Below are 23,986 nucleotides of genomic sequence, written 5' to 3'. Positions count from 1 at the left end.
ACCCACCATCCTCAAGGACATCTCTAACCCTGAAACTATAGAAGCAGATAGAATCTAGGGTCGGTCCCCCAACTGTGAGATCCAGAGCTACAGGGAAGCCACACCAGTCATGCGTAGATTTTCCTCAACACTGGGGACACACGGGTGGGCAGTGCCTCACTGGCTGTCCTTGGATGGAGCCCTATGGGCAGGACACGGTTAACATGCTCAGGCAGGAGCCAGGGATCCCACTGTGTGTGCTGGGGCATCTTCCTCTCCTATAGGAGCAATAATGCTTTAGTACATGAAATCACAGTTTCATTGTTCTGTGCACTACAGCCAGTTGTTTATTAAATAGAATCACATCTTTTGAGAGAGGTAGGAAAGTCCTCAAATAAGTGAATTCTGTCTTTTTAGTGTGGTGGCATCAGGGTTTAAACTGGGCACTTAGAGAATCACAAAAATCCTCCAAGTCTATGAACTGCGAGGAAAAATACTGACAGCAGTACCACGTAGATGCTGAGTCTACCTGCTGAAGAGATAAGGTGACATCCCTAAGCACCTACTTTGAATCCTACAGATGAGGCCATCCTCGGCACATGTGACAGTTGATTTCACATGTATATCCACAAGTTGCCCAGATACGTGGTTAAACACGAATCCTGGGTATGTCTTTGACAGCATTTCCAGAAGAGAACAGCATCTGAACTGGTGGACAGAGGAAAGCTGTCTGCCTTGCCCAGTGTGAGTGGGCATCACCCAACTCACTGAAAGCCTGCGTAGACATGGGGACCCATGAGCGGGCAATGCCTCACTGGCTGTCCTTGGATGGAGCCCTATGGGCAGGACACAGATGAGGGGGGAAGTGGGAATCTCTCTGTGCCCCACTGCTGGGGAAGGGACTCTCGCCCCCCAACCTGGATCTGGGAACGACCATTCTGTGCACTGCTGCTTCTGAGGCATCCGGACCTCAAGCAGAATTTACACCACCTGCTTTTCTAGGTCTCTGCCTGGCGGAGGGTAGATCACGGAACTTGTCAACCTCCATCTCTAGTGGATTAACTCCCTAGAATAGATGACAGGAAGATAGGTAGGTAGGTTCCTCTGCTTACAATGAAGTTACATCCTAGTAGAGCCATCATAAATAGAAAGTATCCCAAGATCAAAATGCATTTAATATACCCAGCCTATCAAATATAGCTTAGCCAAGCGTACCTCCAACGTGCTCAGAGCACTGGCATAAGCCTGCGGTTAGCAGAATCATCTCACACAAAGCCTGCTTTACAGGAAGTGTGGAATAGCTTGTGTAGTTTATTGACTACAGCACTGAAAGTGAAAACCATAGTCCATCTATGGGTATGCTTCTACAACATTGTAAAGGTGAGAAATCATAAGGGAAACCATTATGAATCTGGGACCACCTCTAGCTAGCTAGCATCCATCCAGCCAGCCGGCCAGGCAGCTAGCCACCTATAACTCCTATTAGTTTGTTGCTTTGGAGAACCCTAAGATAGTATCCCATCTTTAGTTCCCTTTCCCTAGATTGTGTCCTAAGTCCACTTAAATGTGCTTGGTAATAGTGAGTTAGAATGCACACATTAACTTTGACATTCCTCATGCTGTTCTTATAATCATTCACCAAGTTCCATTTACCTCATCCCCAAAATAGACCTGGAAACCAGCCCCGTGGCTCCACTTGCAACGCCAAGACCCTGCTCCGAAACTTGGTCTTCTCTCACCTGGTTGCTTCCAACAGTTTCTCCCTCTAGTTTCGCTCCTCTGCAGCCCAGCCCCTGTATTACAGCCAGAACGGCCTTCGTGAGCCAAGATCATTCCCCGGCCCTGCGCAACAGGCCCAGCTTTCTTCCCGTAGCATTCACAATCAAATGACAACATCCTTGAAGTGCTCTCATTTTTCTTTTTAAAAACTATTTATTTGTGAGAGAGACAGACAGAGGGAGAATGTGTGCGCCTGTTTCCACCTGCTGGGTCATTCCCCAAATGATTGGACCAGTCTGAAGCTGGGAGGCGGGAACTCCATTCAGGTCTCCCATGCAGGCGGCAGGAACCTAAGGAACTAAGCCATCACTGCTGCCTCCCGTGGTCTGCATTAGCAGGAACTTAGAGTCAGGAGCTGGAGCCAGATACTCAGCCCAGGCCCTCTGCTGCGGGAGGCTGTCACTTTCAGCAGCATCGCACCTGCTAGGCTGTCCCCGTTTTACCTCTTCGATGCCTGACACTCACTTGGTCTAATATGTTACACTTCTGCCTCACATTCCCCCCTCCTACTTTCATTCATTTCCTAAAATGTGCCAGCATCTTTCCTACCCCAGGGCCTTGATACCTCCCTCCTCTGGCCTTTATCTGGAATCTTTAGCCACCTGTTCTTTTGTTAACCAATTCTTACTCAGCCCTTAGGATTCCACGGAGTTATCACATTCTTAATATTTCTCGGATGTTCAAGTGCGAGGGCGCTCTAATGTAGAGGCCCCCAGTCCCCCTGTGCCTTGCCTGCATGTCACCCATGATGATCCGTGTGGTATCTACCTGTCTCAGACTGGCAGCGGCTAGGTCTCTGCACTGCAAGAGGTAAAGTGCCGGACTTGTCCGGAGCCCTGGGAGACGTGTGCCTACTCCTGGGAGCGTGCTGCTCCACGTGGACGAAGAGAAGATGCCCACAGCATCAGGAAGAGTTCCTAGAAGCGAAGAGGACTGACCCAGCCTAGGCGAGCCCCAGCGTCTCCTACACAGCACGGCTAACAGATCTGTCTGCCTCTCTGGAGCCTGAGGCTGTTTCTCTTGACAAGAATAAAAGCGAAAGTGCCAAGTGGACATGTTCAGTCCAGGGCCTACGATTTTTGCTTTAGCTCCATGCTGGAACGGTCAACCGTTCCTAGGCTGGCTCGGTGTTTTCCATTTTTGCCCACAGTTTCCACTGTGGAGGCGCTCCAGAAGGGTCACAAACCGTAACTTTAATCGAAAGTTCCCAGGCATCCGAGATAGATGCCACGCAAACCTCTAATTAAAAGAAGACGGACAGAAAACTGCAGTTAACCGTGTCACGGACTGCTTCCCTTATAAGGAAGAAAGTGGAAAAAGATCTTCTGTTTGTTCGCTCAAAAACAAAGTAAACATCAGTGGTTTCAGGGTCCCGCACGGCTGAGGGAATTCATTTTCTTAATATGGAGCGAGCCCTGGAGTGACAGGACAGAGCGTGGACATCTGAGAGGGGCCGTCGACTGCAGAGTTCTGGCAGAGCCTTCGGCCTATTGGTCCGCAGCCAGTGTTTGTCTTCATAAATGAATTCCACATCTTTATTAAGTTAAGTAGTGCACTTTTTTTTATTATTTGAAACATACTTTAAATATTTTGTTTTATGACGTCCTGGAAATTGATATAATTCCCTTCAGATCAAGAGAGATGGAAAAAATCAATTACACTTTTGTTTTGCACATTCAGAGCGATTACACAAAAATTAGGCTGCAATTTATCCCTTCTGATGGACATCAGTCATAAGCGACCCACTCAGATGGCCAAAACCAAAGGTGTCTTTCTGATGATTTTGCCCAGAAAAGTCTGAAATGATGACTAGAGTATTCAACAGAAATACACTCCTAGCTTGAGTGACTCTGCAGGAGACGGTGCGGTAAGAATTACATCTCAATTGGAAATTAACCCTTTCTAAGAGAAACTTCTGCAGGAACAAACCAAAACGCATTGAAAGCCCCCAGTGAGCATCCACTGGCAGACCCTTTACATGCCACGGTTTGTAATCCAGAGACTGGATCTTATTCAACACATTTTATCTGACACGGATGGAATTTCAAAGTTGGCCCATTTACAGATGCGTTAATTGGCTTTATCCAAAATAGGAGGACTTTTTAGGGCCACTGAAGTCCTTAGAGTTGCTGGTTGGGAAGGCAGAGGAGGGCCAGGGAGACACAGCCCAGCCCTAAAAGAAACTTGTCTTCCCCACTCTCCAAAGCCCCGTTCTCAAACTCTCCTAATGGGTTTCACTGTTTTCTTTCCAGTGCTTATCATCATCAGGGAACCACACATTTGCATCCCTAATGGACTCTTTTCAAAAGCGTGTTGACATTTCAGTAGGTTTTGCATAGCTCTTAATGCTGCTCACAATTTGGGCAGCTGCCCATAAACCACCTTATATGGGCCTCAACATATAGGCTGTCTGCTTTACTCACAGGGTTATTATGATTTTTTTTTAAATCCCTGGGAACGTATCTTAATTATACTTTTAAAAAAGTGCAAACTCCGAAGTTAGATGACTCAGAAAGAGAGCATGTATCCAGATACCCACACACAGGGCAGCATCTGAGCCACAGCCATCTGGGAGACTCGGGCTCCAGTTTAAAATGTCACCTGCTGTGTGAGGCAGTCACCTCTTTAAGCCAGTATTTTTACCCAAAGGAAACAGATATAAATAAGACCATCGAGATAAACACAGGTTAGAGGAGAAAGCCGGATCGAGCAGGCAGCTCATCACGGGAGCACAGACTTCTCTGCGCTTGACTCCCACATTTTCTACAAAGACCAAGACCTCAGAGAGCCTGCAGAGGGGCAGTGTGTGTGTGTGTGCGTGTGTGTGTGTGTGTGTGTGGTTTCAATAAAAATGCTATCCAACAGAGACATGACAAAAATCATTTTCTCAGTTTCTCGTATAAACCATTGCCTCGGCCTCTGCTGTTTTAGGAACTGCGCTGGGAGCCTGGCATGAATAAAAGATCATCCGTGTCCTTAAGAAACTCATCATCTATTAAGGGAGATGGACAAGGCATGGAAGTCAGTGCAGGGTGTAACGGGAGACACCTCCTCAAAGCGGAATCTAATACCCGGGGCGGGGGGGGGGGGGGGGGGAGGGTCCAGGAGAAAGGTCCTAGCACAGGGAGACACAGGAACTGGCCCAGGAAAGATGAGAAGTTGGTCCTGCTTCACCTGCACATGCATGGTGTCTCGGTGGTGTGTGTGCATGTGTGTGTGCATGTGTGCATGTGTGCCCGAGCGCGTGTTGGGGAGGGGAGGGGGTATTGTTAGTAGATTCCAAGCTGAGTTACGTTAACTTGGCAACTTGTTCAGATCGATCGACAAAGGCCGAGAAGACATTAAATGACTGCCATCATTCATAGCTTAACCTGAGATGGACAGAGTTTTTCTGGATGGCAACAACTCGACGTAGAAACAGAAGCTATCTGATGCCCAGCCCGCTCAGGTTGGTCTGCCGTATGGGCCACAGTGGGCACTACATCCAGCTAGAACGTTCACAACTGGTTTCCAGTGTTTCCGGTACTGGCTGAGCTGCAAGTTAAGAGAACCACTGGAGACGGTACAGTGCAACTTCGCTGCTGTGGGAAGCAAAAGGCATTGGAATAAAAAAGAGGGAGAGGTGGTGGGGTAGGTGGGAGGGAGCCACTGAGAGCTCTTGGGCAGGGACCAGGCATTTTTCAGACTCAAAGGAGCCCTCCTAGGCCCTATTGTTCTATAGGAAGCTGCTTTGGAAAAGGTTAAAATGGAGCCAGAATTCCGCCTGCCTTTTTGTGATCCTGAAGGCTTTTCCAAGTCGCAGCGTTGGTCTAGCTGGTGTTTCTGCCTAGAATTGCTAGTTCCCATCTATTTCTCACTCTGAGCTCAGTAACTATAGATAGGCTGAAGATGCTGGAGACAGAAGGTAGGTTTCTGCAATCGCTATTTCGTGCTATTTTCACGGGCAGGATGGAAAGAGGTTGTCTGTGCTGAGTGCACTTTTCTCCCTTTCGGGGACTTCCCTGGAAACACATTCGTTTTGGTTACTGCAGAGGAAGATCCTGCGTGAGACACAGCCCTAACAAAATAATAATGTCCCACGGCTTCCAGCACACAGCTTCAAAAAGAGATTTAAAGACACCTATTTTTTTTTTTTTTAAATCTACATTGACTTGAAACCTTTGGATAAAAGCCATTGCTGTCCGCTAGTTCCTAACCCGATATTGGCAGTTGCTGAATGCACCCTTTCTTTGAAAAGGAAAAGAATGAAAGAAAGAAGGGAAGGAAGGAAGGAAGGAAGGAAGCGAGCGAGCAAACCTTGGTCATCCTGGCTTCAACATGAAAACGAAACAAGGATATGAAACAAGTTCGCTGCACTGAACAAACGGCCCAGGCCAGCCCTTCCCATGCAGGCTGGCTCTCACAGCCAGCCCAGACCCTGCTCCTTCGTGCTTCTGCAAATGAAACCCGGGGCTGTAAAAGTGTCAGCCTGCTTTTGTCAGGAATAGCTAGTAAAAAATAATTGGAGGCATTTCACAGACGAGATGCACAGTGTTCATCAGATAATGAGCCCACGGATCTTTAATATGTCGCTGCTGAGTTTCCTCTTGCCGGCAAGAATCCCAAGGTGTGGAGGAGACGTTATAATACAGCTTATTAAATGGAGAAGCTAGGACAGGACTCAAGGCTCCATGATGGTTCCCAGCAACCCAAACACCTCCTCCCACGCCCTCCCGCCATCCCATGTAACCTGTCCCCATTGCAGACGCTGCCCTGCCCCTATGGGCCCTTCCCTCCTACTAGCCTTTGCTGGAGTTTCCCCCTCCTCTCCAAAGAAGCTGGCATTATATTATCAGAAAAATTAATAGAATACCCGCACCTGGCTCTAGACACCAACAAATAACATGCATCAGATACCACACATGCTCAGAGTATGACTCCACTTAGAAATGGTATAAGTAGGGGTGGGCACTGGGGCGTAGCTGGTAAAGCCGCTGCCCGCAGTGCCGACAACCCATATGGTCATTGGTTTGAGTCCTGGCTGCTTCACTTACTTTTTTAAAAAAAATTTTTAAAGATTTTTATTTATTTATTTGACAGGTAGAGTTACAGACAGTGAGAGAGACAGAGAGAGAGGTGTTCCTTCCATTGGTTAACTCTCCAAATGGCCGCCACAGCTGGAGCTGTGCCGATCCGAAGCCAGGAGCCAGGTGCTTCTTCCTGGTCTCCCATGCGGGTGCAGGGGTCCAATCACTTGGGCCATCCTCCACTGCCTTGCCAAGCTACAGCAGAGGAACAACCGGGACTAGAACTTGGTGCCCATATGGGATCCCGGTGCCCATATGGGATGCCGGCGCCGCAGGCACAGGATTAACCTAGTGTACCACCACACCGGCTCCCCAGCTGCTCCACTTCCGATCCAGCTCTCTGCTATGGCCTGGGAAAGCAGCAGAAGATGGCCCAAGTCCTTGGGTCCCTACACCCATGTGGGAGACCTGGAAGAAGCTCCTGGCTCCTGGCTTTGGATCAGTGCAGCTCCGCCTGTTGTGGCCATCTGGGGAGTGAACCATCAGATGGAAGACCTCTCTCTCTCTCTCTCTCTCTCTCTCTCTCTGCCTCTCCTTCTCTCTGTGTAACTCTTTCAGATAAAGAAATAAATCTTAAAAAAAAAAAGAAAAGAAATGGTGTAAGCGACATTGGGAAGCGTGGAGGCGGGTGGAACTGCAAGTCTTTTTCAGATGCGGGGTTATTTTCCGGTAACTGCCTGGCTTGAAACTTTAGTTCTCTTAGCCCATAAACGTGGGATATTTTTTTTTTTTTTTGGTCGGAGGTGGGGAGGTGTTAAAGGAGAGCTGGGAAAATGGCTGAGGCCCACAGGCCTTTTTTCCTTGTCACGTCGTCATCGTTGTCAGAGAGATTCACTATTACGTCTGAGGACAGGGGGGAAACTTCGTGGCATTTTGAATTCCGTAAAAATGTCTCCAACCATTTTTCAAACATTTTGAGGTTTGGCACAAACCTGAAATCCATCTTGCCAAGTGCTTTCTCCCCGTAATTTTTAAACGCGTGTGTCTTTCAAGGGAAATTTAATCCGTATGTTTCTGATTCATTTACACTTAACTCATCAAAATGGTGTTTTGTGAGAGCCATTTGATGTTTGAGGCGTCTTACGGGGCTTCTCCTTTCCTAAGTATGAAAAGCCTTTCTTTCTGAGAATCAGAAAATCCCATTTTACCAGCTGTAAGCCAAATGATTGGAGCTGCATTAAAAAAATCAAGAACCTGCTGAACTGGGGAGGCTGGAAGAGAGCAGCCACAAAGGTGCAAGCCAACGTCTTCACATGTCTGCCTGTCCCACGCCCACCACGGCTTCCAAACCCAGCCAGGCCCTGATGCCCACCCCCCCGCGACTCAGAACAAAGCCCGAAGCTGGAGCAGAAAAGAACTCTGGCCCTGGACACAAATTCCCCTTGTTTCTAGAGATTTGCAATGGAGATCTCCCAGCTGAGAATCAACGGAAAGAAAAGCTGGCACATTTCAACAGATAGATCTATTGCCCCGGAATTCGTCACTGACCACCAGAAGTAGATTGCATTTATGCCATTTCCGATCCAGCAGAATTTCTAATCCAAGGGCCAAGAGGTACCTGAGTGGGATGGGATCTTAGACGCCTCCAGAAAAACCAAAAACCTGTGGATGCTCAAGTCCCTTATGGACTGTAAGCGTAGCGTTATGTATATGATGTGCGCGCATCCTCCTGTGTGCCTTAAATCGACTGTAAATTACGTATCACACCTAACACAATGCAAATGCTATGTAAACTGCTGTTAAATTGGGTGGCTTAGGAAATATTGACAGGAAAATAAAAGCCTATAAGTGCTCAGTGTAGGGGCTGGTGGCATAGGGAGTAAAGCTGCCACCTGCAGCGCCAGCATCCCATATGGGTACCGGTTCAAGTCCTGGCTGCTCCACTTCTGACCCAGCTCCCTGCTAATGCCCCCTGGGAAAAGCAGCTGAAGATGGCCCAAGCGCTCAGGCCCCTGCACCCACATGGGAGACCCGGGTGAAGCTCTTGGCTCCTGACTTCAGTCTGGCCCAGCCCCAGCCACTGTAGCCATTTGGGGAGTGAAGCAGCGGGTGGAAGACCTCTCTCTCTCTCTCCCCCTCTAATTCTTCTTTTCAAATAAATAAAAATAAAATCGTAAAAATGCTTTTATGGGTATTTTAAATTTTAATTTAATTTTTTTCTGGATATATTTAATTAAAATATTTTTAATATTTTGATCGTTCATGAATGTTGACCAAGCAGACACAGAGGGCCAGCTGCATGTGCACGTATAGACACACACAGCAGAGTACGGGGGCTGTGACACAGAATATGTTCCTCATTGCTGTCACTTATATCAAAGAAGTTTGAAAGAGTCGGCATTTGGCATAGAAGTTAAGATGCCACTTGGGATGCCAGTAGCTCACAGCAGAGCTTCTGGTTCAGTCCCCGATCCACCACCTCCAATCCAGCTCCCTGCTAATGTGCACCCTGGGAGGCAGCAGATGATGGTCCAAGAACTCCTGTCCCTGGCACCCATGTGGGAGACCCAGACAGAGTTTCAGGCTCCTGGCCTTGGTCTGGTCCAGCCCTGGCTGTGGCAGCCATTGGTCTCTCTGCTTTTCAAATAAAATGAAAGACAAAATTTTAAAACATGTGTCCAGATGACTTTACCAATCAGAAAAACACATTTGGTTTACTAATAGCTCAGCTAATAGCACTTCTCAATCAGCCTTATTGACGATCACACGGCAGGGGCATTGTGACACAGAGGGTTAAGCAGTCACTCGGACCACCCACAAACCCGATCAGAGTGCCAGTTTGAGTTCTAGCTGCTCTGTTTCCAACCCAGCCTCCTGTTCCCGCCTGGGAGACAGCAGATGATGGCCCAAGTATCTGGGTTCCTGCCACCCACGTAGCAGGTGGAGTTCCTGGCCCAGCCCTGGCTGGTGCGGGCAATTGGGGAGTGAACCAGTGACTGGAAGATCTCTCTTCCTCCCCATCCTCCATCTTCCCCCCACCGCCTTGCACACACACATACACCATTCTACCTCTCTAAAAATTAAATCAAAACTTGAAGAAAAAAAAAATCACATGTCAGAAAAATCCAACGTGATTCTTCTCATCTCATGAAGGAAGGGAACCTTACAAAACACTCGTCTACTCCTTAAGACATGGCTCGGGAGAAGGGGGCAGAGAAAAGATAGGACAGATAAACAGCTGGGAAAGGAGAGGATCAGAGTCCTCCCACCGTGATCTTCACAGCCAGAGCGATTTCCCATTTGCATTCTCTGCACCTGCTCAGCTGAAGATCGGGACACGCGAGTGCCAGCGCAGTTCCCAAGTGCACTTTCTAAGCACTCGACAATCATTAATTAGCTAGAAACATCCTTCCCAGGTTGGGAGGCACCATAGTTCATCTCCACACAACACAGCTTGGGGGACCCCAGGGCAGCTGGATCCTCCGGCACCTGGGGAATGATTGTGGGAAGATTAATCGGGCTGCCTGGCGCTGAAGAGGCAGAATAAAGCATTTTGAAGAGTGCTGCTCCCTTGCACTGTCCCAGGTCAGGGGCACCTGGGACCTCTGTGCCTCCCAACTGAGAGCTGCCTCTGTGGGAAAGGACGCAGAGTAAGAGGACAACTCTGAATTGGCGCAGACGGTAATGAAGGGCAGAGTGGGGCTGGTCAGGAACTGTGGTCTAAAACCATTCCCTAAGCGCGGAGGAAGGAGGAGGAAGCAGCCAGATTCAGAGCCCAGAAGTCCACATCCTGCAGGTGGGCGGGTGCTGCTGGGAGGCAGCTTCCAGCCCTGCACTCACCGGCAGCCAGAGCTCCCGCAGGGAGAGGGAGGGAACACGAGGGTGCTGGGAGCACAGAGCCTGACTAGGCGATCATTACCCAGCTCATTTATAGCCCTGTCCGGTGCACTAGGGACAGCAGGCTCCACCCCCCCGGCCAGACCCCGCCTCTCCCCCAGACCAGAGGGTGCAGTCTGTGCAGCAGGTGCCTGAGTGCATCCTGGCTTCTGGAAGCCTGGCCACCCTGGGGGACCTGCACACCCCTCACCTGTGCCCCTCCCACCCATGTCTGCCTCTGCACCCTCCCCGGCTTCACTGTTCTAAGGAGGCGGAACTTCAAAGAGGGCTGAGAAGCATTGGCAGGAGCGTTCCCAGCACCGGAAGCTCACTGGCCTGGCTGGATGGAAGTGTTCCTCCTGTCGAGGCCTCAGAAGCTTGCCCTGCTCCTGGGTCCCGCTGCCGAAGGGCCTTGTGATGTTGGACAATCCCCTTGGCCTGTTTTTTTTTTTTTAATTAATTAATTAATTAATTAATTATTTTTATTTTGACAGGCAGAGTGGACAGTGAGAGAGAGAGAGACAGAGAGAAAGGTCTTCCTTTGCCGTTGGTTCACCCTCCAATGGCCGCCGCGGCCAGCGCACTGCGTCCGGCGCACTGCGCTGATCCGAAGGCAGGAGCCAGGTGCTTCTCCTGGTCTCCCATGGGGTGCAGGGCCCAAGCACTTGGGCCATCCTCCACTGCACTCCCGGGCCACAGCAGAGAGCTGGCCTGGAAGAGGGGCAACCGGGACAGAATCCGGCACCCCGACCGGGACTAGAACCCAGTGTGCCAGCGCCGCAAGGCGGAGGATTAGCCTGTTGAGCCATGGTGCCGACGGCCTGTTGTTTTAAATCGATAAACTGAGCTGGCTGGGCCGAATGGCCTCTAAGGTCCCCACCTTATCAGTGCATTGAGAATTACGATTCTGCCACTGCCAAGGAAGCTGTAGGCGGCGAGAGCGAATCCAGACCCAGAGCGGTCCCCTGTGATCTGTCCCCTGGAGCTTCCTCTTTGTCCCCAGAGGAAGGAAATGACAGAAAGCAGCCGTGGACTGAGCTAAAGCAATATCTGAATTCAGAAACAAAATGTGATCCACATTAGGGCGGATGTCAGTGACAGCAAAACTAAAGGCGCAAACGCAACATGAGAGCAATTTACGTCCCCGTTTAGACTAAATGGGTTTATTATAATTGCTGCTATTATGATTAATTCCAGAGGAATTAAATGGGATCAGCCCTTTATTCCAAAGTGTTGCTGAGTTGACTGAAGTAGTACAATAAATAAGAAGGTCACCAAGAGGCAAGCGTAAAAGAAAGATCACCGTATGCCATGGGAAGAAGGAATCTCACTTAACTAAGAGGATGAGAAAAAGCACCCAGCCCTTCTCGGTGCCTCGATCAACTCCAGTGAGATGTTCCAACCTCGGTTTCTGAACGGTGAAGAGATGCTCACACAGGGAACTCCCCGGTCTGATTTTTCTCTTTGCCTGCTCGTGGCCTCCCCTGTATCCGTGACTCAGCTTACTTTCTAGGAAGAAACACCTGCTACATGACAGTATTTCTCTCCACAGTGCTGGTGTCCAAAATGCATCGTTATCCAGACTCCCAAAAAAACATCAGCCGGCTCCATTGTTAAATAACTCACTGAGCGCTTACTAAGCTAAGCACATTCCAGTCATTATCTCCCGGATTTCGTTTCATGAGCGAAGTAAGTGGGGCTCAGGAAGTTTCAGCAGATTGTTCCCCAAATCACGGCGTTCGTAAACAGCAAAGCCAGAACTGCAGTTCTCACCCTATCTGCCTGGTTCCAAAACCACACAGCGGGCACAATCGCAGTGGGCACGCTGGTGCCGGACACTCAGACTGCAGCTCTGTAAAAGGGCTGGTTGTGTAGCCCTTTCTTTAGCAGTGCTAGGAGCCCCCCTGAGGGTAAAGGGACATAGCCAAGTGGGCAGAAATGCCCAGAAGGCTGCGAGGAGGCCAGCTGGCCTCTGTGCTGTGTCAGCAGCTCGGGTCCAGCCCAACACGACTTCAATTCATTAAAGATCTTTGATTTTGAAAACAAGAAGTCACAGGCTCCTAACACCCAGTAACTCATGGTAGGCATTCCAGATTCCACAACACAGCCTCTTGGCTCTCTTTTCCCATTAAGATGAGTGATTGAGTCTATGCATTAACGGATACCTTGGCATTCCTTTGGAGTCATGTTATTGCTTTTTCCAGGCGTCGCTTTCTTGGATGCATCCAGTTCTATTTCAGTCATTGAGATGGAAAAAGCAAAGTTACAAGGTTAGAACGCCATGCTGGTTATTGTTGGGAGAGGAACGAGGACTTTGTGGGGAGCTGGATGGGCCGTGGCTGTGGTGTAACCACCGTCCACGACGGCGGCCTCGGGAGTAATCCTTCTTGAGCCAGCATGGTCACATCCATCACTTAAAGAGCTCTCCTGCCAGCCTAGGTACAGGGAGAAAAGGTGCGGGGCCTTGTTACACAGTGTCTGTGTACCGCGTGGTGTACTTCAGGGCGCTGGGTCGGATCAAGCTCAGTTTTTAAAGGTGTGAGTTGTCAAGCAATTGTTCTTTGTGTCACCAAAACCCGTGCGCCTGATCCTGCCACGTCCATTTCCATCAGACTCACAGAATCTGCTGAAACATCACACACTGAAACTCGGGCCCCAGCCTGCTGTTCGTCAACAGTTGTGAAGGCCACCTCTTTCCCTTCCCACTTGGGTGGCTCTCCGCCTCCCTGCACTGTGACCGCCCAGCCAAGTACTGGTGCACACAACTTGCTGCCATCCAGTGCAAAGGGATGAAGGCTAGGTGCCTGTGAGAACCTAACAGGAAGGGGGCAGCAAGGACTGCAACCTACCACCGCTGCTTTTTTTAAAAGCACAGTTCCAAACTGGACATAACTTCCTTTTCATCAAGCATATGACAAGACTCACTCTTTTTTTTTTAAAGATTTATTTCTCTTTTTTTTTCTTTCTTTCTTTCTTTCTTTCTTTTTTTTTTTTTTTTTTTTTGACAGGCAGAGTGGATAGTGAGAGAGAGACAGAGAGAAAGGTCTTCCTTTTTGCTGTTGGTTCACTCTCCAATGGCCGCTGCGGCCGGCACATCGTGCTGATCCAAAGCCAGGAGCCAGGTGCTTCTCCTGGTCTCCCATGCAGGTGCAGGGCCCAAGCACTTGGGCCATCCTCCACTGCCTTCCCGGGCCATAGCAGAGAGCTGACCTGGAAGAGGGGCAACTGGGATAGAATCCGGCGCCCCAACTGGGACTAGAACCCGGTGTGCCGGCGCCGCAAGGTGGAGGATTAGCCTGTTAAGCCACGGCACCGGCCTAAGACTCACTCTTAAGTCGACATGAATTTCTCCCTCTTGCTGTCGGCCTGTCTTCCCCGATCAATGAGAACGAAGATCTCAGGCATGTCTTTAACAGGCAGCTTAAGATACCCCAGGCCCACTGATACTATGGATTCAGCGATCCCAGCACATGATCTGTGTGTGCTTCTAAAGCCACGTGGAGGTCTCATCATTCCACCAGGACTGCCATGCTGCATCTTTGCCACTTGCCATCCTGGGAGTCCCCTTCTCTTCAGTCCCCAAAACACGATGTTTCTCGCCAGAAAAGGTACGTGAAAGGGAGGTTGCAAGGTTAAAAGGTAGCCTCATCCGGCGAATGAAACGCATCACACACACAGACTCCTGTCATTTTTAGTCAATGCAGGACTAGAATCCAGCTCTCATGACCGAATTCCTCCCTTCATTTTCCCATTCACAAAGCCCCAGCTGAGCATGAATGGGACGCAGGGGTCCTTTCTCCAAACCACGTTGTCCTGTGACTCTCCCTCCACTGGCGGATGGTATATGTGGTGGTCCTCAACTTATTTTAATCAGAATGCTGCTTCCCCATCTCTGCTCCTAGTACCTGATAGGCTCTCAGACTTGCTTGACTGTCCTAAATAAAAAGAGGGTATAGGGGCCAGCGCGGTGGCTCAGCAGATAAAGTCGCCACCTGCAGTGCCGGCATCCCACATGAGTGCCGGTTCATGTCCTGGCTGCTCCACTTCCTACCCAGCTCTCTGCTATGGCTTGGGAAAGCAGTAGAAGATGGCCCAAGTCCTTGAGCCCCTGCACCTGCGTGGGAGACCCAGAAGAAGCTCCTGGTTCCTGGCTTCGGATTAGTGCAGCTCCAGCTGTTGCGGCCATCTGGGGAGGGAACCAGCAGATGGAAGACCTCTCTGCCTCTGCCTCTCTGTAACTCTGCCTTTCAAATAAATAAATAAATCTTAAAAAAAAAAGAGGGCATAGCGGAGAGACTGGTGAAAGAGGCCTGAGTGACAGCAACAAGATGCCCCCTTGGAATTCGGGGAGGTTGCACCTGCAGCAGCGGCCGTTGCCAGGAGACCCTACGCTGGCATCCTCATAAACAGCAGTGGTGAGGATCTCTTCCTTGCAGTCCTGCTGTGCACCAGGGGCCTTAGAACATGATCTTTACTGCTTGCAACAGCTCTGCAAGGTAGGTGTGGTTATCTTCATTGTGTAAAGAAGATAAACTATGGCACAGAGAGGCTGAGTGGCTTGCCAAAGTCACACAGCTGTACATGAGAGGGTGACCTGAACCTTGGCCTGTTTGCAACAGATGCCATGCTGTTTCTCTGATCAATACCAGCTTGTTTCCTTCTTGGAGTCACCCCTGTTCTTTATACCAAGGATGTGTCCAACCGGGGAGGCACTGAGGAAGAATGCTGAGGTTGGCACACTGGGGCATGATAGTTGCCAGTGCGCTGCTGTGTGCCTGGCAGACAGAGGGGGAGACCTGTACTCCTTCTGGGGTGCCAGCAAAGCCATACCCCTTCCATCACCTGTGAACATGTGAAGTTGGCCCTAGGGTCTCCTGGGGAAGGCAAAGCTGCCCTCAGGCCAGGCCTCAGGTGAATGCAAAGCACGGTCAATGTCACCAGGATTCCCCAGCAGGGTTTTCAGTGCCTTTTCATTGACAGGCAGAGCCATGAGGCTCCTTCACTCACCAAGTCACCATGCTGATGTTGAACTTGTCGGTGGTGGGACAAACTAGAAGGGACTGGACTTGGACTAGAGCTGTGCAGACTTGGTGAGCGAGTGTCACCCTGAACTTTCACATGCATTCACACACACACAAACACACAGGCAAGACCTGGAAAGCTGTATATGGGCAATGGATCGTATCAATGTCCATATCTCAGCCGTGATTCTGTAGTAGTTTTGTGCTATGTTTCCATTGTGGGTAACTGGACAAAGGTTCTGTGGACTCTCTCCATATTATTTCTTACCCCTGCATGTCAATCAGTAATTATCACAACAAAAATCTCAATGGAAAATTGACAACGGTCAAGACATAAATTCCCCCCCTCCAAACAGAACGGTCACCAAACAGTGGAATTTATGATCTTCATCCATCTGGGTTACCAGGGGAACCATGATGAACAAGACAATACTTATTATAAGTGCAGTTAGTAGCTCAGCCGGCACAGGCAGGGCACAGCCAGGCAGGAGCTCCTAGCCTTGTCCATGTGCCAAGTCACAGGTGCAGCATCTCTGACTGTGGGTCAACCACGCAGGGCCAAGTTAATACAAATTGTAATGTTCTAAATCTAAATCTCCCCCACAGGTGGATGTGGTGAGACTCTTCCTTATCTACAGTTAAGCTGGGCCCATAAGTATACAGGTACCTACTATATGCAGTAAGGCCACTACTATGGATTCATCTGCTTTTTACACATTTTTAAAAATTACTTATGAGACAGAAAAAAAGAGAGAAACTCCCACTTTCTGGTTTATTCCCCCAAATGCCTGCAAATGCCAGGAGTTGTCTGGGGGCAAAGGCAGGAGCTGGGAGCTCAGGCCAGGTCTCCCAGATGAGTGGCAGGAACCCAGTGACTGGAGCTGTCACCTGTGGCTTCGAAGCGTGTATCAGCAGGAAGCTGGAGTGAGGAGCCGGAGCCAGGTCCCCACTCAGGCACTCCGACTTGGGATGCAGACCTCTTAACCAGCATCGTAACTGCTTGCTAGGCCAAACGTCTGCCTCGGATTCATAGACGTTTTAATAAGGCTGTGAAAACTGGGCTGCAGAATAGGGGTATTGTCTGGGAAAATTGTCTTCCTAATAAGCACCTACAGTTTGCCTTTCAGGATCTCGGGAGATTTTAGTAGGGAGTCTCAAATCTCGCTTAAAAACTTGGGCGGACGTTACCATGATAGAAACCCATCAGGTTACCACAAAACCTTTGGGGAAAATAAATCTACCCCATGCACCCCAGGGCCCAGCGTTCCCAGGGCGGTGTCACGGATCTGAAGGGTACAGGGGACTTTGAGGAAAGCTGCCCAGACAGGTACATGCTCACAGCTCTTTCCTGCCTTTCTCTGGGGCAGACTCACCCAGGCGATTGTTCCTCACTCAAGTTCTCCCGCCAGGTTGTATTTGAAAACCAAGATGTCCACCGCCTAAGGCATCTCCATGCCCAAAAGTGAAAGAAGGAGACAGGCTGCAGAGTGGGAAAAGATGCATTCCTTCCCCCAACCCATTCATTTCTTCTCAGCACTAAGTCACTGGGAATTCAAAACATCTTTTTTGTAAAGCTGTGCCAGACACCTTTTAGCAACACTGTTTTGGTTTTTAATAGAATGTGGGGCTGGAAGGGACTTCAGAATTCCCTGGGTTCCACGTACTGGGAAGGGGGCGTGTAGCCCACCTGGTCTTCCCCCTCACCTTCACAGGCAGCCCCAGTAGTTTAGTGACTTGCTAGAGGTCAAGTTCAGGATTCCCACACAGGTCTGTCCCCACCCCCCAACATTCCTCACTGTTTCCTCCAAAAATTCCTTTGCGCCTCCACCTGGAGAGAGGAGGGAGGAGGAAGTCACGGCTCACCATCTCCCTAGGGGCACAGAACAAAGACCCCTCTGGTCTGTGCCCCAGGCCTCAGCAGGGATTGAAAGCAACTCAGGAAGCCTGAGAGAAGCTGAGTGGGATGTGCTCAGGTCCTGGTTTGGAACTCCGCTGGAGCTGGCCTGCAGGTCTGGAGAGCACCGCCCAGGCACTGAGCAGAATACTAAACCTACCACGCAAAGCACACAGAAATGTGGTAGGGATTGTCAAAACATCAAACTCTGTCTGCAGATCCTGACAGCATTAAGAACACAACCGTTTGCTCCTCTCTCCATACTGTGTCCATTCCTTACTCTCAAATATTAACTAGCCATTCTGAAGACAAATCCATCAAGAAGTGTCACTCACCTCTCTCCACGACCACCACGTGTTACCTTTAAATTCATTCAAGAAAGCAGAAGCCATCAAGACAGTGCCGCATCAAGTTCACTGTCATGTGGCGCGACAGAGAGTTACAAGTCTCAGGGAGCTAACTTCAGCTGAGATCAGTGGCGAGAGACCGCGGGCACTTCTGAGAGCCACCCTGTGTCACCTCAGAGCCTACAGGATATTCTGAACACCAAACGGAACCATAGCATCGCGAACCCTCCACCCTGAGCCCCACACACCAGAGACTTTTCCACTCATTCACAACTTGCCAGCACCCCTCCATTCCCACCATCACTTCAACCTTTGATGAAAAGACAACTGCTTTTGAGTCAGAGAGAGAGAGAGAGAGAGAGAATCCCGGTGGAAAATAATACACAGCTGTGATAATATCATGGTCTTTTTTTAAACACCATAATATAGTTTTACTTTTAATAATAAAAGATAAAAAGGGGCGTCTGTGAATAATTAGAGATTGCAGTCTGAGGCCAGTCACAGTCACTGCAATTGATAATAAACTGAAAACCCCTTGAGAGCAGGTAAACGCTTTGCAACCCTGACCCCCTGGGTCTCACGTTACTTAACCACCCTGCGGTTCTTGCATTACATCACCATTCAAGCGATTGGTTCCTGCATTTTAACTCTCTCCCTGTCTCCTCCGATTAGGAGCCACACCGCGGCAAAGAAACTTTGCCTGACTTCCCTCTTTCTCGCTTCGCTTTTTCATTGGTGGCCCTTTGGGCTCCTGTGGCTCTGCTGCGCTCCCAGCCCCGGTGGGGGACCCTGCCCCACTCCTTCAGGGCTCTGCGCTCCAGCAAACTCTCAGATCCAAGTGAAAAGCGATGCCTCTTCCTCCGGGCGAGAAGAGGAGCCGAGGGGCTGGGGAAGGAGGAGAAGGAAGAGAAACAAAGGCGGCTGGAAGACGAGAAGGGGGCGAGAGAGAGAGGAGGAGGAGGAGGTGGAGGAGGTCGCGAGATCAGAAAGCGGTAGGGGCAAAAAAATGCCTAAAATCGGGAAAAGGAAAATAAAATGACAAACAAACCTCATGGACATCACTAAGGCTGAATCCCCTCCTGAGGTGCAGAACATGAGCGCTCTGGAATGAGTGTGTGTAGAACTGGAGCCAAAGCTTAACTAGCCTGAGTGAGTCATATCCTTCCCACTTGATTCCAGGCCAAGGGATGATGTCATGCACTGGCCCTTCTTTTTTGCGCCCAGCTCTGGCTCTCGCGCTCTCTTTCTCCTGGGCTCGCCCTCCTCCCCCTTCTCCTTTTTAGCTCAGTGCTGGTGAAGTCACCATTTAAATTTGGCAGAACTGAAGCAAAAACTTCAATGTAACCAAAACAGCCCCAGGCCGAGTTCCAGGCTCGGGGAGCCTCCGTGGTGCAATTGCCCTTAGAAACGGGTAAACAGCAGGGGGAAACAGTGCGGCCTTGGCCCCAGGATGGCCCCCGCAGCCTGCCACCCGGCAGGGACCCGGGAGAGCCGCAGCCGGGGCGCCCCTGATCCTGATAATAAGAATAGTGATGAAAGTGCTGTTTTTTAAAAAAAAAAATAAAGTGTCCCTGTGTTTGGAGAGAGGGGAAGTGAGGGAAGAGTGCAGAGATGGAGAGGCAGGGTGGAAAACCACGCATGAACACCAACCTTGGGGCGCCAGCTCCGGTTCGGGACCAGGTGAGCAGGTTTCCATGGCCCGGGGCCCTTTTTATGTTTCCCCTGGAGCTGGATGGGATTTTCTGCTGTGCCATGCCAGCCAGCCAGCCAGCCACCCCGCCAGGGAGTTCCCTCAGGTGACCTCCCTGTCAGCAAGGGCAAAGCCACTCCTGCTGCACACCCGCGCCAGTGTCTGGGGCCCTCAAGGACTGGGTAGTCAAGGTCCCTCCGCGGGCCCTGCTGTGGGGGCGGCGCGCTCAGGTGCACACGTGGACCTCAGCCGTAGGAGAGGCTGGCCCGGCTAAGCCCTGTGACGCCAGCAGCCAGGTGAGTGGTCCGGACAGCAGCAGACCACACACAAGCCCCAGAGAAGTCTCAGACGGGCTAGGCAGTCCCCAGCTAGTGGGCAAGGAGCCGATCTGGGGAGATCCAATGAGGGAGGAGAGAAGACAGCCTGGGGTGGGGGAAAGGGTCCCACCCTTTAACCCCCAAGACACCAACACAGTGGGGGGGGTCCCGTCAGCACGGATCCTCCTGAACCCCACCTTCTCTCAGGTTTCTGTTTTCCCTCAGCCTTCATGCCTCCTCCCACGAGAAAAAAAAATATTTTTCTCAAAAATAGGAAGTTCACCAGGATTTTTTTTTAAACCATAAAAGCAGAAGACAGACACAAAGTTGCGTTTGTTGTTATTTTTTTCCCAACCATGCCGGCAGCTTTTGCTAGTCCGTGGGCTCCCTCCTCCAGGCCTCTGTGGCCAGGAAATCCAGCAGGTGAAATAAACTTTTGTCTCTTTGCAAATCAGGAGAGCACCCTGACTTCTAAGCTTGGCCTTTGGGGATATCTGGGCTGTGCATCTGAATCCCTTGGAATTCAGACCGCGGCTTCAGGGCAGGTCAGTGTGTTCAGCAGCTGGAAGTGTGAAAAAGCAAGATTTGGCCCAGAGTCCCCTGGAGCCCCGGGGGCTGGGGTGGGGGGCTGTGGGGAGGGGACAGCTTTCCCCAGCAGGCCGTCTGTTAGGTTGACATCTTCAATTCATGCTGAGGCCATGGTGGCTGGCCGTGACACCTTTATCAAGGCAGGCAGCTCAGAATTAGAGGTGATCGGCTATAATTACAGCTGGCGCCACCGAAGCCCGTGGCCTGACAGCGGCAAATGTGGTTGTTATAAAGTTTGGTCCGCCATGTCAGTGGCCTGTATAACTCATTTATGTCCCACTCGCCGAGCAGCCATTGATTTTTCGTCCACCGCGGGGAATAAATAAAACAAAACGCTCACCAGCTCCTACGAGCCTTCCCGCGGGAAGGCACGGAGACAGGATTTTGTATGAACGACCTCCTCCTCCCTCAATGGGCCCTGGATGTTTGCGGTGAGGGGAGGACTTTTGCTTCTCCCCATTTTCATTTAGGCATACATATCAACATATCAAAACGGGTATGTGGGAATCTGCCTACAAACTCAATGGGAGGATGCTCTCCCTGGGACGCTCCTATGCGCATCACAGGCACAGATATGGCCTTGAGCTGCTGGGTATGGGCCTCTGCTGTTTCCCCGTGCAGCAGGCCAGAGTCACCCGTGCTAGAGGTCGTGTGAAGGCTGTTTTCTTGGGCCTTCCCTGGGAAGCAGCATGCAGTGGTGATGAGGCTTCCCCTACCCCCCACCCCCACCCCGCATGCTGGTATTGCTCCAGCCATGAGGAACAAGGGGCCAGGGGGTTCCGAGGTGGCCAGTTTCCCTGGGATCAGGGAGTAATGTGGCCAACGGGTTCAGGCTTCCAGAACACAGTCCAGATCATTCGGCTGGAAACGTGTGCCTGTACCAAATGAGGGTGATGCCGCTAAAAACTGCCAATCTTCCCAACACGTTGCCATCCCAATAAGACGCCACTGGAGCGCTGGCCTGGGTGTAAATCAAGGTCAGAGCGCAGAGGCGGCTGGCTATTTACTTTGGGACCCCAGGGCCGCCCTCCTGCCTTTTGCAAACCAGGCGCTTGGTAGGTATCTCACACTTGAAAAGAAACCCTGCTTTCCCATTTTCCTTCCTGCGATAGAGAACATCCTGCTCCCCAAAGGAAGCCTCCCTCCCTCCCTCCCTCCCTCCCTGCCGGCTCCGGAGCTTCCTTTTTTCACCCTTTGGGCCCTCCTGCGGCTCGGCCCCCGCCCCAGCTGCTGCTGCCCTGGAGCTGGGAGTCCTGAGATGCTGTGGTTCCGGCAGGGGAGAAGCAGCCCAGGGCCGAGAGGCCAGGCCTCCAGATTAGCTGGCTTGCTCAGGAATGCTTGCAACACCCTCCCCTGCACAGCGCGTCATCCTCAGGGAAAGGGTGGTGGGCACAGCGCAGCTGTTCCCTGTAACTCACTCACACACTCCGGCTCTGCTCCAGAGAAGTGGAACCTCTGAGATTTGAGCTCCGAGTTCAAACCATTCTTGGCCTTTCTCCAAAACAACCCAACAGACGAGGGACTTGGATCGCAGGGGCTGCGGGGCGCCGCGGCCAAGGAGAGGGAGCTTCCAGGGTGCCTGGGTGAATCTCAGAGTGTGACCGTATTATGCAAAACACAGCAAATAGCAAAATAGAAAAAGCAATAAAGATCCTTTTAGCGAGAGGGCTTTTTTTTTTTTTTTTTTTTTTAGGTTTGAACTTACTCTGTGCAAGGAAAACCATATCATCTTCTTTCAGAGGTTGTTTTGAAAATTTAACCCATGATTCCGACAGTCCCAGTGGGATTGGAAGGACCAGGTTATTTCAGAGTTAAATAAGCTGTAATGACTATCACATGTACCCAGCCGTAAACCTAGTATTAAAAATTATTCAGAAAAAAAGTGGCATCTCTTCCGTTTTTAATTGACAGCGAGCATCCAGGTGTTTTGCTACGGGCTCCTTTGCAAATTGCTTCCAGCGAACCTTCCGGACACAGACCTCTGCATGTTCACACAGCGACACGCAGCATTCCCATCAACTTGGGTGTCCCAGGTGTTCACGTGGACAGAGGCGGAGAGGCTGTCCTTGGGACCTTGTGCAGCACGGATCCGAAACCTCGGGGAAGCAGCAGTCACCAGCTCAGATGGGCCCTGCTGAAGCCAGCTCCAGGCCCTCCTGGGGAAGAGCGAGGGAGCTGTCTTTCTTGGATTACTGCTCCCTTGTGCCCACAATACCTGCAGTCCAACCCTGGCACCCTCAGGGACTCACTGGATTTCCTGAGGTCCAAACTTACTTTTAATGCATAGAAATGGCAATGCTGAATGCATTTCAGGCTGAATGCATTCGGAGTCATAGCAAGTCTTAGGAGCAGATACTATAAGAGTATGGGAGCCCCTTGATGTACCCTAAAATGTTATCATCAGTTCGGCCTACTTGGGTTTTTCTCAACTTCTATTCCACCTGTAGGACATGTAGGACCTTGCATCACTCAACCTTGTCACGGTATCTGAGAGGCAGTTGACACTAGAGGGCTCTTTGTGGAATACAGGGACAAGTGACCGAAGGAACACGCCCCTCAGCTCAGGTTTTTTTTTTAGGATCACCTCACTGGGCCACTCCGCTGCAAGTGGAGTGCCCACTTCTCTGTGTGGCCTGGGCATTCCAGGCCAGCGACCAGCCAGCAGGAGAGACTTCCTATCCTGTGCTTGTCTTCTACAGCAGCCATCAGTCCGCTGAGCCAAGGGCTGTCCTTAATCATCTTGGTATCCCTGGTGCCTAGCAGGCCCTAGGCTCACACAAAGCAGGTGTTTCCGGAACCAAGCTGCTGCTTTCCCAGACTCCCTCTTTCTTGGAGGACAAAGCTCGGCTGCCAGAATTGGACCCTCATTGGTTGAGAATTTTTATCTCGAGGAACATGCGTGGCACCCTGCAGAGTCCATGAAAAATGTCATCCTCTTGGTACGTTATAAATTCAAAACTCTGGGGTATCTTTCTCCATGTTCCGACTTGTGTTTTGCCCCCAACACTTTACAATTGCACCTGAAGCCCTTTCCGAAAAGATCAGTTACCCCTGGGTGACTGCAGGGGTCTTGCTCCCAGGCCCCCCAAAGCCACACATGCCCGACTCCATCACATCACTACATACACCCCCGTACACTGTACTCACTCGCTTGAGTGACAGTTCTCAAAATACACTCCACTGGCTGCTTTCATCGGACATATTTTACAGGCGAAAAAAATTAGGAAAGTAAGAATGAGTTTAAGGAGGTTTTGAGGGAATTAGAGATACAAAGGAAGGCTTAAACGATGGAATTGTATTTGTGGTTTCTTGGCTTTTCACAGACTCCAGCTGTAGGGTTTTGTGTGTCTTTAATAACTGACCTTTCCTTGTGCTGTGCAGAGGGGTTCATCAGCACTGATTTAGTAAGGGGGGGGGGGTCTGCCAGGAGCATTAGCCCCCCGACACTTGTGCCTGGAGGGGAGGTTTTTTTTTTTTTTTTTTTTTTTT

At 50.5% G+C, this 23,986-nt stretch overlaps 1 protein-coding gene across 7 annotated transcripts in view; it reads right to left on the bottom strand.

The window, feature by feature from the left end:
* The window catches only part of CREB5 (cAMP responsive element binding protein 5), a 433,104-nt gene that overhangs the window by 132,118 nt on the left and 277,000 nt on the right, over positions 1-23,986 (bottom strand). The window contains exon 1 of one of the 7 annotated variants that reach the window (XM_062179487.1): positions 18,951-19,027. The exons of the other annotated variants lie outside the window; for them this stretch is intronic. Coding sequence (XP_062035471.1) covers positions 18,951-18,997 — 47 coding nt within the window. The 5' untranslated portion in view covers positions 18,998-19,027. Of the gene's footprint in view, positions 1-18,950; positions 19,028-23,986 lie in introns of those variants that run through there. 7 annotated transcript variants of the gene reach the window in all.

Source organism: Lepus europaeus, chromosome 20 (assembly GCF_033115175.1).
Source record: "Lepus europaeus isolate LE1 chromosome 20, mLepTim1.pri, whole genome shotgun sequence".
Lineage (NCBI taxonomy): Eukaryota > Metazoa > Chordata > Mammalia > Lagomorpha > Leporidae > Lepus > Lepus europaeus.
The sequence above is the reverse complement of the archived record's forward strand: the minus strand, read 5'-3'. Positions and strand labels throughout refer to the sequence as shown.